Source organism: Glycine max, chromosome 2, assembly GCF_000004515.6.
Source record: "Glycine max cultivar Williams 82 chromosome 2, Glycine_max_v4.0, whole genome shotgun sequence".
NCBI classification, from domain to species: Eukaryota; Viridiplantae; Streptophyta; class Magnoliopsida; order Fabales; family Fabaceae; genus Glycine; species Glycine max.
The window spans coordinates 15676304-15696127 of record NC_016089.4 but is presented as its reverse complement, the minus strand read 5'-3'; the positions used below and the strand labels follow the sequence as shown (position 1 = coordinate 15696127).

The 19824-nt window shown below is 30.1% G+C and overlaps 1 protein-coding gene across 1 annotated transcript; it reads left to right on the top strand.

The window, feature by feature from the left end:
• The first annotated feature begins 8877 nt into the window (after nucleotides 1–8877).
• LOC100786815 (basic helix-loop-helix protein A) lies at nucleotides 8878–18613 on the top strand. Its single transcript, XM_006575011.4, has 8 exons — nucleotides 8878–9367; nucleotides 9565–9819; nucleotides 12709–12805; nucleotides 13095–13109; nucleotides 13280–13336; nucleotides 13467–13968; nucleotides 16226–16761; nucleotides 17774–18613. Exons 1-8 carry the CDS (start codon nucleotides 9264–9266, stop codon nucleotides 18167–18169), a joined length of 1962 nt encoding a protein of 653 aa, XP_006575074.1. The 5' UTR covers nucleotides 8878–9263; the 3' UTR covers nucleotides 18170–18613.
• Nucleotides 18614–19824: the final 1211 nt, after the last annotated feature.

Sequence of the window (19824 nt, the reverse complement as noted above, 5' to 3'; positions counted from 1 at the left end):
AAACGAGCAATAATATGGAGGATCAGGTATTCAAGTACGGTTGGTGAAGTACCAAATTGGTGGATCGTGGATACATGCGCTGGCCCAATTACATTCTGCCATACACATGACTAAGAAAGAAAATGAAGCAAGTACCACCAAGATCTTAATTAGTGCACTAAACCTTTTTTCTTTTTAATAAACATAGTGCACTAAACCTTAGTGGAACACGGCTTGCACACGGGAGAGTGTACCTTATTACGCAGACATGTGGAATGTTCTTTCCTAATCCCTCGTTATTAAGGATATATTTATTCTGGAAAATGTTCATAAGAAATGGAGAGGGTCAAGAGAGTCTTAATTGGCATTGTGCAGTGTCCAAAAATCATCAGAACATTTGTTTTAGAGATTAGATGGATAGATAGCTTTCGAAAAAATAGTAATTGATCTTTAAATAATGGCTTAAATATATTTTCATATATGTAATATATTTATTTTTCAGATGATTACTTATTAAGTTTTTTCATTCATTTTGTTATCTGATTTAAAAAAAAAATTGCATTTAATATTTGTTGTTAGTGTAAATTCTTTAAGTAATGACTTGATATTCTATTAGTTTGTAAGTGATGATGTGAAATTCTGATAGTTCACCAGATTATAACTTAAGAGACCAATACTAAGCACAAGTGTCAAATGTAAAAATCTAAACAAAATCAGGTTACAAAATAAATAAATAAAATTAATTGATAATAATATAAAAAATTAGTATATTACATAAAAAAACATATTTAAAACTTAAATAATTATGTAATTTATTATATATATATATTTTGAATATGTATGATTTTAATTAATAATTATATATAATTATTAATTAAAAAGGTGGACTTTCCCTCGTTAAAGTTGAGATGAGATCGAACCAGTACCCACGAGTTCAACTTTAACTGTCATGCCTAGTGAAAAGAGATATTAACTTATAGTATATATATAATTATAGGTTGAAAAATATTAATAATACATTTTTAAGATATAATTAGATGAAATTTATTAGATAATATTTAGTTGTGTTGAATATAAAAATAAGGAATCAAAGTGAATAAGTGAGAAAACATATAAAAATAGAATATATACGGAAATATAAATTGTCTGATTAAAGAGAAATAAAGTAAAAAATAACTTATTGTCATGATTTGGTTTTATAAAAAATACTATTATTATTATTATACATGCGTGTAACAAAAAAAAAAAAAAGAAAAAAAGATGACATTGCAGTGCATAGTCGATTATGGCAACCGCCTGAAAATGGGTTTATCAAATGGAACGTTGACGCTGTCCTTTGGTGCATTGGGGATGATAACAGTGCTTTTATCAAAGCAAAAACAGCCACCTTCCCTGCTATTCCCTCTCCAAAAGTAGCTGAGGCCCTTTCATGGATAAAAGATGTGCATTCAGCTTAGTATTCGAAATTCTAGAATGAATTTCATTAAGAGACAAGCCAACCATGTAGCCGATAGTTTAGCTAAGACTTCAAGGTATTATGTTTCCGATATTTGTAGTGTTTTAAATTCAATTAGTCTCTGGATACATATAATTAATTTATTGAATTTCAAAAAAACATTACATGACTTCCTAATATATTTTTTATTTCTTTAATTAATGGCTTATTTTTTTATGTACTACTCTTATAAAGTATTTATTGAAAGTAATCTTATAAATATAAGTATTTAAGTTAACATTAATTTTATAAAATAACATATATTTTGGAATAATTTTTTTTAAAAAAATATCATATATTCTGGATTGGAGGGAGTTTTATATAACGCATAATGATTAAACTAATTAAGGGAGTAACCGTGTAAGGCCACTCATTAACTCAAAATTAGCCTAAAATACTTGTTTGTTTGGTTGGCACGAACAGCAGTAACAACCTAATTGGATCATTTTGATGGCACTGTCACAAAAGCACCATTTTCTGGCGGCCATGAGCAAACAAAATCGCTTTAACAGAGTTATATGAAATTGAGCCCTTGACATGACTTATATTTTGGTATCTGCCTCCACCAGCGTATGTTTATCTAACAAAATAGCTTAATTCTGCTCCTTCCTTGCAACTTCGTATGAACTGCTCTTGCCACTAATAATTAACACCTGGAACCCAAGACATCTATAGTCAACAGCACTACCAAAAGGTGGGGATCGTACGGTAGAGTAGCTTCAAATGTGTTAACTTAGTCAGCATCGTTAGACGCAAATTAAGAGCCTTAATGGCTCACACAAAGCAAGCATCAAACGCGTATTGTTTTCATTTGAAGGAAAAATAATTAATAATCCTTCATCTTTTTTTGTCAACAGAAATTAGGAAACAATTTTTTTTCTTATGTTAAAGAATACAGTTATCCTTTAATCTAATAAATCAGATATTAATCCACTTTGTGGTACATGAGTTGTCATTTGTCAAAAAAAGTTTCACACATAAAGTGAATGATCACAAATTTTCTCTCTATATAAATTATTCTTTCACATATAAAAATGACAAAATTTTATATTATTATATCAATATTTTATGAGTTACATTAAAAATCATATAAATATACATCTTTCTTTTATTATATCACATATTTTTTTCTTTAAAGAAAAAGAATTATATGCTCATAATATAAAATAAATTTACAAGTCATTCATTAATAATTATTATATAAGATAAATTTATTGATTTTTATAATAATTATCTTAAAACTACTCATGCAATCAATTAATTATGATTGAGTTGTCATATAAACTTGTTTTATACTAGTAAGATATAGTCATTAAAGTTTTTATTTAATTTTTTGATATTTTTTATATAAATCATATGCAAAATTAATACTAGTATTTTTCTTCCCACTCTGCTGCTGAACGTACCTAATTTAAGTAAGGGAAGTGATTGAGAATTTGAGATAGAATATTTTTATTGAGAAATAAAAAATTATATTACCTCTAATTACTTTTATATTTATTATTTTTTCATAAATATTTTTTTAATTTTTTTACGACGGTCCCAAGAGACCTCTGATTCTTTCTTTATTCGGTGAGATTTCCAGGGATTGTTTTGTTTCAGCTTTCACGCTTTTGGTGATTTAATTAAATTCCGTGCCACGGAAATCCTCCGTACCGTCCACTGTCTTGCATTATTTCTTTTTCGGAAAGTGGTATAAACTGATAGCAGTAAAAAAAAAAATTAAGAACAAGACTTTTAATCATTAATGAACTCCTTTCAATATATTTTATTTTAGTCTCTATAAAATAGAATAAAAGATTTTTTATTAGTCTTTTAAAAAATGTTTTTATTTTAGTTTTTACAATTTCTTATTTTAATTTCTATTTTAAGTGATAACATTAATTTCTAATAAAATAATAACATTAACAACTTATTAACTTTGATGTTATCAATCTGTATGAGAAATGATATGTAATTACTTTTTTAGTAAAATATGATTTTAAATATTTTTTATTTGTTTAAATTAGTTGATGAGAAATTTAAAAATATAACTAACAAAAAAATTATGTGATTAATTATTATCTTATTAGACTCCTTGATAGTGTCATAAGTTAATGATATATATACATCATTATCATATCATTATTTAATATTATTACTTAATAAAAATTAAAATAAAAAATAAAAAAATTATAAGGATTAAAGCTAAAAAAATGTCAGAGACCAAATAAAAAAAATAACATATTTTATGAGAAACAAAAGTTATTTAAGTTTAATTAAAATTATTAAAAGTACAAAATACTGGATTTTAGTATCTCTTTTTATAATGTTATCATTTTTAACAAATCTAATTTTATATATATATATATATATATATATATATATATATATATGAGGTCATATCAGGTGAAAATAATGTTTTATTATAAAAGGTGAGAAGATTAAATAGTAGTTCTTAGATTAAAGTAAAAAGTTCAAATTTAATTGTAAATTAAACAAAGTGAGAAAAAAATATTGTGCAAGAGAGTCAATATTAAATGCATGTCAATATTAAATACATGTAATTTTTCTCTCACTTCATTTAATTAATAATTAAATCTAAATCTTAAATTTTTTATCAAAAAACTACTATTTAATTCTCTCATCTCTCCTAATAAATTATTCCTCTTACCTAAAATGTATATATATTAAAATGTTGTTAACTTATTCTAAACTTATGCTCGTTCATTTTAAAATATTAGAAGAGGAACACAATTTTAAAAAATAAATTCCTTTTGATTTGCCCTCATTAAATTGCACTACAGGTCACTTACTTTTGCATCCATTCGACATCTAATGCGACAAACATTGGTGGTGCTAATTATTATATTCAATATAAAAGAGTGTATAACTACTCCCCGTTCCTTTTAAATTGTTGGATTTTAAAAAAATATTTATTTATCCTTTACAAATTTGAAAATCACATTAGTTACTATTTTATCAATTATGAATTTACTTTGACTTTTAATCTTTAATTAATTTATACATATATTTATTACCGACTGAAAAAAAGATGAAATAGAAAATCATAAAACGATTTTAATACAATTAATAAAATTTATTGTATTTTTTATTTTTGCAAAATAACCTTAAACAGCCAATAAAAAAAGAACGGAGGTAGTATTTAAGATAAATAATAGAAAATAAATAATAAAATTATTTATATGATTACGAAGTTAAATAGATTTAATTTTATTATTAAAATTAATTTAGACATGATTTACCAATATAGTGATAAAATAATTAATTAATTGACTGATTTTAGGGTGGTCCACCATGCACTATCATTTATCGTCTTTGGATTGATCTAAGATCCATAAGTTTATTGTACATCTTACACATGAGGTCCCTTCCCAACTCCTTCCATAATCTTTCTTCATCGGGTGCTGTCGTTGAAGGTGATTTTTGTAACATGTAACATTCCTGGTCGTAAACTTCTCAAGAGCTTATACACTACGACACTTCACACGATGACACTTCACTCAATTCTTCATTGCTCAAAATCCTCCACCGATTAGAACCCTCCATAGGTAATCCTTTTTGAGACCTCAACAATCTACTTTAGCTACTTTTGAGATCAATGACAGTCCCTACAAACCAACATGAAACTTTGCAGCATGGTTTGTGAAGTACTTTAAATACATTAAAAGGGTAGTTGAATAGTGAGATGGATAAAAACTTAGGGGTGTTTGGTTTGACTGTTTTCTGTTTTCATTTTCAGTGAAAACAAAAAATGGTGATAAAAATGTGTTTGGTTGGATTTTTGAAAATATTTTTAATGAAAATGAAAATAGGAAACAACCAGAAAATGAAAACAATAAAATTTCATTTTCAATAGTTCAAAACAGAAACCTCATTTTGGGTAAAATGAAAAGGCGATGGCAAGGAATGTAATTTTAAGCAAATCTAAAAATACAAAAAAGACAAGAAGTTAATATATCATAAATTTTCAGTGTTTTTATTTCCCGAAAACAGAAAACAAGAAGTCAAACCAAACATATTTTTAAAATTCTAATCTTTTGAAAATGAAAACAGTTTTCAGAAAATGAAAATACAAACCAAATACACCCTTAGTCTTTCAAAAATCAGATATCAATGGACGATGGATTTCGTCCAAAGGGTTCAAAATCACATTGTACTTAAAAAACCAGTTCACAAAACTTGGATACAATAGTGTAGAAGTAACTCATAGAAAAGAACTAGTTATATAAATCAATAAAAAAACACAAAGGTTTTATACTAATTCATCTGAATTCTTGGCTACGTTTAGTTCTCCTTCAAAACTTGAAGGATTTCATTAATCAATTCTTTTATTACAATTAAGTATTCTCTATGTCACTTCTAGCTACAACGAGTACTCTCTAATGTAAGAATAAAAAACACTCTTTTCTTGGTCTCATATATAAGAAAATTTCAATTAAATTTACCTTATTTAATATTATTATCTCTAAAATATCCTTCATTTAATTGAGGTGTTAATTTCAACTACTTTTTTATTCCTGATGCCAAATTTTAATGAAGGAAAAGTTGAAAAAGAAATTCGCAAATATTTTACATAATCTACCTTATTATCAAGATACACTTACCTTGCAGAATTAATTATGCAAATATTAAATGCAGTTATAATAATTAATTAAAGTTTTCAATATCTTCACAAAGAAAAATATGAATATATGATGACTACAATTGTGGATATATTATAAGAATTTATCCACAAATTTAATAAATAAAATAAAAATTAAAAATAGAAATCAAGGCAAGATAGTCAATCTAGTCTATTCGTAACAGGTGATGTAAAAAAAAACTAATTTTTTTCTTTATTTAGGTTGTCAAACATTCTCCAGAAGATTTGAGTATATTATTGATAAATTAGCTATAAACTAATAAATCTAGGTGTAGTGTTAGGTGTATAAGGCTCTTTTTAGAAGTTGCTACAACTGAATAACAACCACATTACATTAAATTTTATGAAATGAACCTATATACACCATTATTTTCATTTGAGAAACATAAAAGAAGTTAGGCAAAAAGACTAAACAAAAAGCCAAAGAAGAAGAAATAAGACAAAGTCAATAATGTCTCACAACTTCTCCTCCTTCCTTAGTGTTAGTGTACCTTTTATTTGTTGCATCCTCCTATGCAATCCAAGGTGTAGAATTGGATGCTATTTGGCAAACTGAAAATCCTATATTTTATTTTAATCTTCTCAATTCAAAGTCGAGTAGAGTAGTTAATGCAAACCTTGTTGACTTTACCCAATAAACCCTTGATGTAACACATATCAATATCACCACCACAACTAAACTAATCAAGAGATTGATTCAAAGAAATCCTAATGACCTTGATACAAGAGATAATTACATGTTATATTTAAACCAAATTCATAAGGTTGCTCTCAATGAAGTTAAATCCACTCAAAAGGTATTAAAACCAAGAGAATTTTATGTCTTAAATATAGTTCCTTGTGGAATACAAACACATTGAACTATGTATTGATGGAGAGTTACCATTCGTCGACATTATTGTTATCATATCCAATATTTTGTATAAGTAATTATGAGACAAATGTCATAACTTATTTAAAATTATAAAAATAATTTATATTTCTTTTGTTTAATTATTTTGATATGCTTCATGAATATTTAATTTAAAAAAATATTTTTTTTATCTATTTCAATATTTTACGTTTTATGAGGTTATAAATAAACTCTCATTTTATAAGGGCTTATCAAATAAATACTTAATTAAAGATATTTTTAATCCTTATAAATAGCCGTGTGAGTGGATCAAACCCAATCTACAAATACATCCAATCCAACTCCAATCCAATTATATTTTTATGTGTTGGATTGAAGTATTAAATTAGATTGATTTTAATTTAATGAATTTAATTAAAATTGAATTGAGTGAGAGATTTAAAGTTTTGCATCTAACTAAAATCCAACCCAAATCACATGTGCAAGTCTAATAGACGTGTGATTACAAAAAAAAGTAAAATTTTATAAAAGCTAGAAAAATTTAATACAAGCAAGATTTACTCTCAATACATTAGCAATGAAATTAAGAACTACATCAAAGAGGCATAAAGAATAATGAAGATCAAGCTCAAGTTTCGCTAAGGCATCAACAACTTGATTCGACGCACGTAAAACATGAATCCAACTCACTTTCTGTAAAATTGGATCTGGAATACTAGCTAGTTTACCCATTTTATAAAAGGTTGGTGTGTCAATTTGCATAATTAATTTTAAAATACAAAATATATAAATAAATAAAAGAAAAATTATAATACTTCAAAAAGCAAAAGAAAATAGAAATGAGAGTATTTTTTATCCATAAAAATTGAATTTATGTTTATAATAGTTTATACAAGTTGTTAAATAAACTGGTTTAGACTTCTTAGTAACATAAGCACATGAACGTATAACGGTAGAAATTAAAAAAATGAAATTCAAATTTATGTTAGAGTTTTTAGCTAGAAACTTAAATTGAGAAATAAAAAAAAAAGTCCACGAGTCAAAAGGTTATGAGTCAGTTAATTGAATTGAAAATATCTCGTAAGATTATTAATAGAATAGCTAAGAAATAAAAATGATATATTAATTATTTTCATTATAAAACTCTCTCCTCCTCTCTCTATATATAATATTTTATTTTAAAAAATTAAAATTAGGATAAATTGGTAGATATTTATAACTTTGCTTAATCCTCAATTTTTTGATCCCTTTTAATCATGAACTTTGGGTCGTTGCATCTATTAACTATGACAAGGCTAGTCTTGTCTTCTGATATTTATCTTTAGATTTTTATAAATAAAAAAATTTTATTATCAATAAATTATTATTAAATAAGACCTACCTAAAACAAATGGTTAACTTCAATGAATTTTAATCAATAATAAAAATGTATTCAGAAAAATATATTCTTTAACATTTCTCATAATCTTTACACTAGGCCAATATCATAATTGAGCCCATAATTTAGAAGTTAACAATTATATCCTTGTGTTTGTGATTAGTGTTGAGTGGCATCACATAATCCTCATGTTTTTTTCACAGAGTATACTCGTGCTTCATTTTCGTACATCTATTTTCATTTTAATTTTTTTTTTGGCATTTTCTCTTTGTTTCTTTCTTATCGTAACGTCTATCACACATCGATTAATCCTTTCTGTCTGACTTTTCCTCAATGAAGTATATATACCCAAATAGATTTAAAAAAGAAAACAATTTCCTTTTCTCTCTTAACACCAAAATCCTAAAAAATATATAATAACACAACTAACAAACCACACAGCGCAGCCTCCTCAGTCTCATCATTCAGAAAGCATATAGCTAGCTAGAACTGTCTGGTAGACCAACCAGTCAAAACCATTCTCTTCCGTTTCAAAACCCTATTTCTCTCTCTCTCTCTGAGCATTTCTTACCACCTGAAAGTCATACACCTTTTTAAAATCTCTTTCTCTCCTATACGCAACACACACACATCTGCAGGTCTATACTTAATTTCTTTACCTTCTCTTCTCTTCTCTCCTTGGAAGTTCCCTTTGCCTTATTTTCTCTCTTCTTTTTCATTGGGAATAAATAAAAGGTTTGATTTTCGGCTCAGATCCACGCCAACACTCATTTTCATTGCCTATTTACACTTCACCAAAACTCAGAAGCCAATTTTTTTTCCCACTTCTGGGTAAGTATTTTGAAGGAAGATAGATATGGTTCCAGAGGAGTAACCGAAAGCCTGCTGTTTCAAAAACCCTGTTGGGAAAACAATGACTGCGCCACTAGACACTGGCCTTCAAAGCATGTTGCAGGCTGCGGTGCAATCTGTTCACTGGACTTACAGCCTCTTCTGGCAACTTTGTCCACAGCAAGTGTACGTTTAGTAGTTATTAGTTCACTTTATACACACAAGTTGTCTCATATGATAATGATTCATTAATTAATTACTCTTCTAATTAATGTTTCCTAATTAGTTTCTGTAACCGACACATGTATGCCTATGAGTGTGAGAGTGACACTTGTAACAAATTAAATTTTAAGGTCATATAATTATATGTTATATTGATTTAGGATTCTGGTTTGGGGTGATGGTTACTACAATGGAGCAATTAAGACACGGAAGACGGTGCAACCAATGGAGGTGAGTGCTGAGGAGGCTTCTCTCCAAAGAAGTCAGCAACTTAGAGAACTTTATGAATCATTGTCCGTCGGAGAGACAAATCCGCCGACTCGCCGGCCTTGTGCTGCCTTGTCGCCGGAGGACTTAACAGAATCTGAATGGTTCTATTTGATGTGTGTCTCATTCTCCTTTCCTCCTGGTGTTGGGTAAGTCATGATTCATTATTTCTCATAAAGCTTTTATTGTCTTTACTTAGAAATCTAATTTAACTTTAACTTTATTGGTTCTTTAAGACTTCTTTTTAAATATGAACTATATTCGATGCCATGAATTTTTCTTTCTGATAGGCCATTTTTCTAGATATGTATAGTTTCAGTCCATAATTCAAGTTTCCCTTTGAAGGTAAGTGGAACGGTAGCTTTAGCAAAGGGTGGATAGAAATATTAGAGTCCCCCTTAGTGAAAGAGAAAGGGAGAGGCTAGCTAACGTGACTTGTGAATTTAAATGCAACAATATATAGCAGCTGAAAAAATTTAATACCTTTCCATTTGTGCTAACTTAGCTTTTGCAAACAAGCGCCTTTCTTACTTTGTTTAGAGAAAATTAAAGACGTTAAATCATTTTCTCATAAAGAGCTTTGGCTAGAAGTTATCAATGCAATTTCCCTCAGTGAGAAGTGCATTTTGGTGAGGCATGCAGACTGGCGCAGAGGCTTCAGTGAGTGTAGTTTAAATGCAATATGAGTAGCTTCTAATTTATGAAGTGTCGGTAGGAAGCAAGATATATATACAAACTGAAAAAAAATGCTGATAACATTTTCTTTAATACCCTCTCTATTATTTACAGAAATTTATTTAAATTTACAAATTTGTGAATAAAATATTTTAATAAATAAATAAGAATTAATACTCGTGTCCTTCAATAAAATCTTTTAATAAATCCTAACACATTTGAATCAATAAAAAAGTTTTTATTCAAAATATTTTATAAAAGAGATGTTACTAAAAAGGACGTTTTAGTGTGGATTCTATATTGAAAGGAATTTGTTGACAACAGACGGTAAAACATTTCGCAATTTCACTCTGTTGGAAGTTTTTCACGTATATATGGCATCAATTTGTCTCTGCCAAAAGGTAGCAGAGGGACTTAAACTTCTTCTTCCAAGATTCGAGTGTTTCTCATATTCTTCTTCCAGGAGTAAATGAAGCGCAGTTAAATTACGTAAATCTGTCAAACTGACAACATTTATATTGAGAGTTATGTTAGAATGTGTTGGGGAATATATCAGGCCATTCTGTCAAAATAGAATTTGCTGAGCTGGTCAAGTATTTAGTTGCGCATTAATTATATGCATGAAGAAAAGTGCTGCTAGATGGAATTGCCTATTTTGAGAAACTAGACAAATTAATGCCTTCAAAACTTATAGCAAATATAGCTGCAAAAAAATGCCACTACTGCTTGCTAGCATCCTGCATTCGGAAGCTTTCGCAATCACAGTTCCATCTTCCTTTCCTTCTCCCTCCTCTAGGATCAAACTTTTTTCGCCATAATATTTTCATTTGGGAAAAATAAATACTAGGTGACTTGATTATTTTCTGTTTTTATTTTTAAATAAAAGTGAAATATGTTTGCTTAAAATTTAGAAAATATTTTCTCCGAACATATTTTAAAAAATAGGTCTAAAACTGAAAATAACAAATTAACATTTTTATTTTTTTTAAGAAATAAAAATACGATAACATTTTAGAGTATTTTTTTATATTTATTTTCTAAATCTTAAAAGTTTTAAAATAAAAATTATTTTCAAAATAAACACTCAAATCAAACCCAGGGACACCTTTAGAAATCCGTTTTTGGTTGATTGATGTTTCGTCTATAGCTTCCTAGTTTCTCCCAAATTGATGATACCGTTTTCGCACCCATCAAGGGGATATACAACATCAATTGGTCCTGATATAAGATGGGTGCATGTTCCTACCAAATATTGCAGCAAGCTATTTAGTTGTCAATTATGCAAGGGTAGGCTGTGAATTTAGGCTGGTCTATACACACACACACAAAGCTATAAATGATAGCGTTGCTTATCTATATATATATTCTGTAAGAGACGCTATTGTTGGGAGAAGGACAAATAAAAAGTTTAGTAGAGCTTAGTGGAGTAGGACTATATTAGGAATGTAATAATAGTGCAATAACTTAATGGCACTATCGGATTATGTGGGATTTAAATTATTTCATGTTAACGTAACAATGTTATACTTTCTCTGAACCAAAACTTATGATATTTAAAGTTACTGTGCACAATTTAAGAAATATTTAATATTATTCACAAGCTACGTATTTAATTTAAAATATCTTCATTTAATGTTTATGATGAGAGTAATTTTTAAATCTAGGCTATGTCAAATAGAGATATAACGTGGAAGAAAATAATTATTAAGACTCAGAATCTTTAAAACATCAAAATTTTAAAAGAAAAAGAAAATAAGAAGAAGCTAAAACATCAAGAGTTTAATTTGACCGCAGGAAGTATATCTTATACGAGAGAAATATATAAAAACTAAATGAGTGAACTACATATAGACAATTGTAGATATCACTATAATTGTTTTTTTTTTTTTTTTATCTTTGTCTAATATTATAATAGGACATTATTGTGTTCCTTTTTAACATATCAGGATCTTCATCTGTCTGCACGAAGCAAATCATTATTTGTGATTGCTTAGATTTTATACAATTATCGGAAATTTTGGTAACATACTTTTAATAATTGTTTCTTTATTTTTGGTTTAAAAAAAAACAATTTAATAGTTTTGATAGTTTAAGTATTGAATTTTTAAAAATAAATAATCCTTGGTGAAATGATAAAGTGTGTAAAAGAGTAAAATTTACAATGAAATTACTTAGGTTACAAATAAGTGTGTCAAGAGAGCCGCTAAGATACTCTTGGTGCAAATAATGTTGCGATAGAGGCAATTTTTAATTCTAGTTTGATTTCAATAGTACTTGTAGTAGTTTAGTTATTGCAGCATAGGATTTGCGAAAATGATTGGATTTTTTTGTGTTTGACACATTTTACTGAATTTCACCACAAGGTTGCCTGGAAAGGCATATGCCAGGAGGCAGCATCTATGGCTCACTGGTGCAAACGAGGTGGACAGCAAAACATTTTCACGAGCTATTCTAGCCAAGGTGTTTTTTCAGTTACATTTACGTATAATTTTTGTAATTAAAAAAATATATTCACTCAATAACTTCTTACACGTAAAAACAAGTGTAAACACGTAAAAAATTATTTATGTGAAATAAAATATTTTGATTATTCAAAGGAATTGATCTGAAAATTTTCACATGTAAAGGAAGTTACAAAAGGTGGTTTTTCTTTTGGATTTATTAACTGACATGAAGGTTAATTGTTGATTAATTTATTTACTAACTTGTATTCCCTGTGGTTTCCTGTTGCAACATTTTCCACGGCTAGAGTGCTCGTATACAGGTAACCAACCATTCTTTCTTTTTCATTGGTGTTTTTTTTTTTACACATTTCTTTTAAAATCCATTCAAGTTTAGCTAATATAAGACAGAAAAGAATTATCAAAATAATAAATAAATATTTTATTTTTATATAAAATGATGGATTTGTGATTTGTGCCATACGAATTGCAGACCGTGGTGTGCATTCCTTTATTGGATGGCGTCGTTGAATTTGGGACAACAGATAAGGTAACCAACTAGTCCTCACTTTGATCACCTCGTGAATCCTAAAACCCTAAACCCTAAGGATATGTAGCAATGTGAACCTAACCTAATCACCGTGCCTTTTGTCTTATATATGTTAATTTTTGTTGCTTAGGTTCAAGAAGATCTTAGCTTCATCCAACACGTGAAGACTTTTTTCATAGACCATCTCATCCCTCTCAGGCCAAAGCCTGCCCTATCGGAGCACTCAACCTCCAACCCTACCTCCTCCGACCACATCCCCACAGTCATGTACACCATGGTGGACCCACCTGCCGCCAAGTGCAACCTAAATGATGACATGGATGAGGATATTGAAGAGGAAGAGGAGGAGGAAGAAGAGGACGAGGTGGAATCCGGTTCCGAAGATGAAACTGGAGACGGTATTGCCTGCCAAACTTTGAGACCATCAACGGTGGCAGAGCCCAGCGAGCTGATGCAGCTGGAGATGCCAGAGGACATTCGACTCGGGTCGCCGAACGATGGATCAAACAACCTGGACTCAGACTTTCATTTGCTTGCGGTGAGCCAGGGTGGCAATGAGGCAAGGCAGGCTGAGTCAACTCGAAGGTGGAGCTCAAGTCAAGAACCCATGCAAGTTCAACTACCGACTTCAGGTAAACTGATAGTTATTTAGTTTGACATTAGACACATACACACAAATTATATTTGGCTTCATATAACATAACAACTAGCAGAGCCACTCCATCAACCCATCAAACTTTCAACACCTAAGAAATACGGTATAGCATACAGTAAGTTTATTAAATTTGAAAAACGAATTGTAGCTTCTAGCTATGTAGGCCATTGAAGTAACTACATGACCACACTATGTAGATGACTGACTAGGAAGAAATTATTAGATAGTGCACATTAATATAATATACTATAGTTGGAAATTTTAACGCATTCATGTAGTTAGCTATATAATGATGATCATCTAATGAATATCATACGAATCATATTTTAACTCATAGGTGAGACTTAAAATAAAAAAGTCAAAATATGAACTGTTCAATCTTCATTAACTGTCCAGATTTGTGACTGTGTAATTGCCTGAATCCACTAAATCCAATTCCAATAATCTTACACTTGGTAATAATTTCTGACTAACTAGGGCATGTGGTCCATCCTAATAAATTTGAGGTCTTGGACCATTTGGTGGGGGTCCTCATCTAAAGTTCGAAACCATCCAATTGAGTTTAATGCTGAGCCACCGAAGGTAGACACTTCCTGACCACTTCCCCCGCACAGTATATATGTACGTAAACACACTTTCATGCTCCCCATGCAAATATGTCAGAATCACGATAAAGATGCTTTACGCCATGTCCATGTACACACGTAAAGACTGTGACAACAGAAAGAGAAGAGAAAGTGATAGATAAAAAGAAGACAGAAAAAACAAGGGGTATATGGTGAGTGTTAAAAAAAAAGATAGAAAATGATCGTATTAAAATGTTATAATAATAGCAAAACTAAAGACAAACAAATAGTTTTAGTAAATATTAATTATATATTTTCATCATGTGTATACTGTGATCCTAAATGAAAGGGAAAAAAAACCGACGTAATACTCGTTAAATAATAATTGTTTGAGTATCTTCTCTAGGTAGGAGCCTTGTCTAACTTAGAATTAATTAATTGCCGATAAGTATATATTGTCTGGCATAGGCAGAAGAAGGGGAAAGATTGATCCGGTGTGTCGAAAACAGAAGAGTAAGAAAAAAAAACATTGCTTATTGAATAGATGCATGTGTGTATAGATAAGCATTGTCTGGATCAAAAATTCCAAAAATCAACCAACCTAAGCATTCGACAAGTTGGAAGATAAATCCAAAACATCGTAGATATTATAACCTCAACAGAAAATGACAAATAAGAGAAGATGTACAAAATCTTCTTTTTATTTTCTGTTTGAGGGAAAATACATATCTATGTTTTTAGCCGATACCGCTACTTCAAAACACCACAAAATCTCGGACGGAATTTAAAAAAAAAAATAATTTTAGACATATTTTTTAGATGTATAATTAATTAGAAGTCCTGATTTATTAAATCAACTTTTATTACACTTCGTTATACATCTACTAAAAAAAATAGGGAAATGTTTCATGAACAACAGAAATGGACAACAAATTAGTTTTTAGATATATTTTCGAGATGTGTATATAGACTGTAGTAAAAGATAAATAAATGGATAAAAGTTAAAATAGCTATATATAAATGCTATCTTCTATAACAAATAATAAAACAATGAAATAATAGTTCATTTTACTCAAAATAATGATATTTAAATATACCCTTTAATTAAAAATATCTCATCAATATCTATTTTTTTAATTTCTCTTTTCATATTATCTCATATCGCATATCATATCCTACATTTTTCTATAACATTTTTTCATCTCAATAAGTGCCAATTATGTATTCTCACTTTTTATTATTTTTTATTTCTAAAATTATTTTATATGGCGTGTAAGGGAGTGTTATTAAACCTTGCATGAACAAAACATTTTTTTTACTTATAAATACATCTATAAAAAAATTAAGAGTTTAATAATGATACATTGACAATATAAATAGAATATTATTCAATTAAAAACTACCAATTTATATATCTTTTAAGACAATTTGATTAAAGTTCACAAATTTATCCTAAATATTGATTTCTAATTGGACTACAATATAATTTTTTTACATTGGCAGTATAATTTTTTTCTCAAAGATTAATTATATAACAAAAAAGAGAAATATAATTAGAAGACTTGACCCAAGAGGACACTCACTACTCTCAAACGGTGTCCAACATCCTTACTTTGAATATAATTAATAATTTTAATATGTTTACATGCATATATCTTTACTTTGAAGCCCTTCATCCATTAGAAGACTTGACCCAAGAGGACACTCACTACTCTCAAACGGTGTCCAACATCCTCCAAAACCAGACCACACGGTGGCTCGCCTCACCCTCCTCCATTGGCTACAACACATACTCCACGCATTCGGCATTCGCAAAATGGAGCAGCCGCGCCAGCCACCACTTCCACCCGGCGGCGGACGGCACCAGCCAGTGGCTCCTCAAGTACATCCTCTTCACGGTCCCGCACCTCCACGCCAAGAACCCCGGCGAGAGTTCTCCCCATACCGCGGCGGACACCAAGCTCCGCGGCAAGGGGACGCCGCAGGACGAGCTCAGTGCGAACCACGTGCTGGCCGAGCGCCGCCGCCGCGAGAAGCTGAATGAGAGGTTCATAATCCTGCGGTCGCTGGTCCCCTTCGTGACCAAAATGGACAAGGCGTCGATATTGGGAGACACCATCGAGTACGTGAAGCAGTTGCGGCGGAAGATCCAGGAGCTCGAGGCGCGTAACCGCTTAACGGAGGAGCGTTCCAAGCTCCCAGAGGTAATTTTAGAATTAACGATGATACTTAGATACAGGTTTGCATTAAAATATTATGCCTGTTATTAAGATATTTTGATTGAAAACCACCGCAAATAGCACTTTTTTCAAGCAGTGTTCTTTAATTAGAGTTTCTCAACATAATTTTTTAATGCAAATATTTTTTGTACAAATTATATGAAACTATAAGAGCGTGTTTGGTTTTACAATACGGTCACCACCCATCGATTATTTTTTCACGGTAAGAGCAAAGCAACTTTTTTGTTGTTCTGATTTTTCAATTATTCACCTTGATTTTGGAAATTAAAATCAAAGCTCATTGATCATTCTGTATCATTTTTATAAACAAAATATCAACATTGATTTATTTTAAAACAATTTATCGGTATGTGTTTGTTTTGATCATTGATCGATTAATAAATTTAAGAAAAACATAACAGGTATCATATTCTCTTTAAATTTGTTGATCAATCAGAGATAATTTTGACTGATTAATGGTTAAAATAAACTTATTGACAATTATTTTAAAACAAACTCGTATTAATATTTTGTTTATAAAAATATCCAAACTAATCAATTAACCTAAAATTCGATTATGCTTGGTATCTAAACATACACTAATTCTAACCACATAATAACAGTACAAATACTACTTACAGAATTATACCTAATTAAGTTTTGTCCTTTTAGAATTTAAGTTAGGGTGAATCTCGTCAAAAGTTAACCTAGGGTGTCCCACTTATATATATATATATATATATATATATATATATATATATATATATATATATATATATATATATAATTATTCATTTAATTTTATACTAATATAATTTTTATGTTTTAGTTTCCACGCTAAGGGACTAATAAAATGAAAAAATATATAAAACCTAAATGAGTAGTTTTTAAGTGTTAAAACAAAAACATAAATATTATACATGTAGGAGCAAATGAATGATTAAACTTATATATATTATTTTGACCACAACACTCTTGAATGTGAAATCTCTAACAGGTAGCAGTTCAGAGGACGAGTAGCAGTTCGAGCAAGGAGCAACAGAGGAGTGGGGTGACGATGATGGAAAAGAGGAAGGTGAGGATCGTGGAAGGGGTAGCGGCGAAGGCAAAGGCAGTGGAAGTTGAGGCCACCACGTCGGTGCAAGTTTCGATCATAGAGAGCGACGCGCTGTTGGAGATTGAGTGTCGTCACAGAGAAGGGTTACTTCTGGACGTGATGCAGATGCTGAGGGAGGTGAGGATAGAGGTTATAGGGGTGCAGTCTTCGCTTAACAATGGGGTGTTCGTGGCGGAGTTGAGGGCTAAGGTGAAGGAGCATGCAAACGGGAAGAAGGTCAGCATTGTGGAAGTGAAGAGGGCACTTAACCAAATTATACCCCATGCCGTTGACTAATACGATTCTAATTTGGGCTTTGCACAAAGAGGGGGTGCATGCATCAATTTTCATGGCTTGCTTTATGGATGAATATTCCAAGTAGAATTAACTGGCTATTTCTCTTGCAAGCCACACTATATGTACGTCCAATCACAATGGCTTGATGCATGTGTATCTATGATTCAAGCCAGATGTGAAGCCTAGTAAATAAACCCATAAGTGTTGTCAGGAAGGCTGATTAAGTAAAAAGAAACTAGGGAACAGTAGTGTTGTCTTTAGAGTTTTAGTAGATTAATTAAAATAGTTGACATTCTATAGTTTTAGTGTAGTAATTATGTAATGATCGATGTAGTTAAGAACAATTGAAATTAATATAGAAAAAAGTATGTATAATTTGAAAATTATTTGTCATTAGTTGGATATTGCGGAATGTTTTTTAAAAAAAACTCATCGTTCTTTAAATATGTGTTTTTTTTTTAAAGTATGAACATAATGATGAAATAAAAATAAATTTTAAATAATTCGTACAATTAACTATAAATTAAATAAGATTCAAAATCAACATATAATATGTCTAGTAGGTGTCTATTATTCTTTATCCAACTCATAAATAGTGTTTCTTTTTAGTCCAGGCTAGGTGACACATAGGCCTTTAAGCTAATTATTGGTGGACTACTTTGTTATACTCCTAGCTTGAAGAGCGGGGTGAGGCCACATGCAAGGATTTTGATGCATCAGTTAGTCAACTTTTTGGAATTGTTTTTATATTTTCGCAAAGACCTTTCCAAAAGTATATATATAAAAAAACAGTGTATTCTAGAATAGGGTTAACTTTTAAACCTCTATTTTGTTCTCAATCCCATTTGCGGCTCCACGCTTTCTTTCATGCATTAGGGTGCTTTGGCGGTTGTGTAAGGTGGTGGCAGCAGTGATGTTTGGGTCACGGTGATATTGAGTGGAGGAAAGCCTTGCCTGGGAGAGACATGAGTATTTGTGTCGGTTCGGGTCCTTTGGGGGTGCAGGAAGTAAAAGCCGTCATAATATAATGTCTAATCATTTTGGTTTGAATTGATGGGCTTTCATGGGCTTCGCCCATTAGTTTTGGGGCATCTGCTCGGGACACCCAGCATTTTTGAGTATCTTTAGTTATAAATAATAGGTTTCATTTTTCATTTTTCTAGTACCTTTTTTTTCTCGTAAAATCTAACTCCTTTAGTGTAATTTTCTTCCCTTAGCTTCCGTTAGCCTCCTATTTTGAGCATTTGTTGTCTCTGATGGTGTACGTGTGTTATTTATGAATATATGATGAAATTGGGTGATTTTTCATCATCGAAGAAAAAAAGATGCATAATTTTTTAAAAAAAACATACAGATTGGTTCATACGAATTGCTGATCCGTAGTTTTTTTTTTAAAAAAATAAAATTGTAAATATATTTTTTTATTCGTTTTGTAGTGTAATTTTTTTAATAGTTTTAGCAATTTTATAAATACGGATTTTAAATTTTAATTTTAAAAAAAATTTCATAGATTGATGATCCATATGAGTTACATGAATACGGATCAACAACCCGTATGAATTATAAAAAAAAGCTCATACGGATCGGCGATCCGTATGAGTCATATGAATCGTCGATCCGTATTTAAAGAAAAGGTGAAGGACATTTTAGCCCTT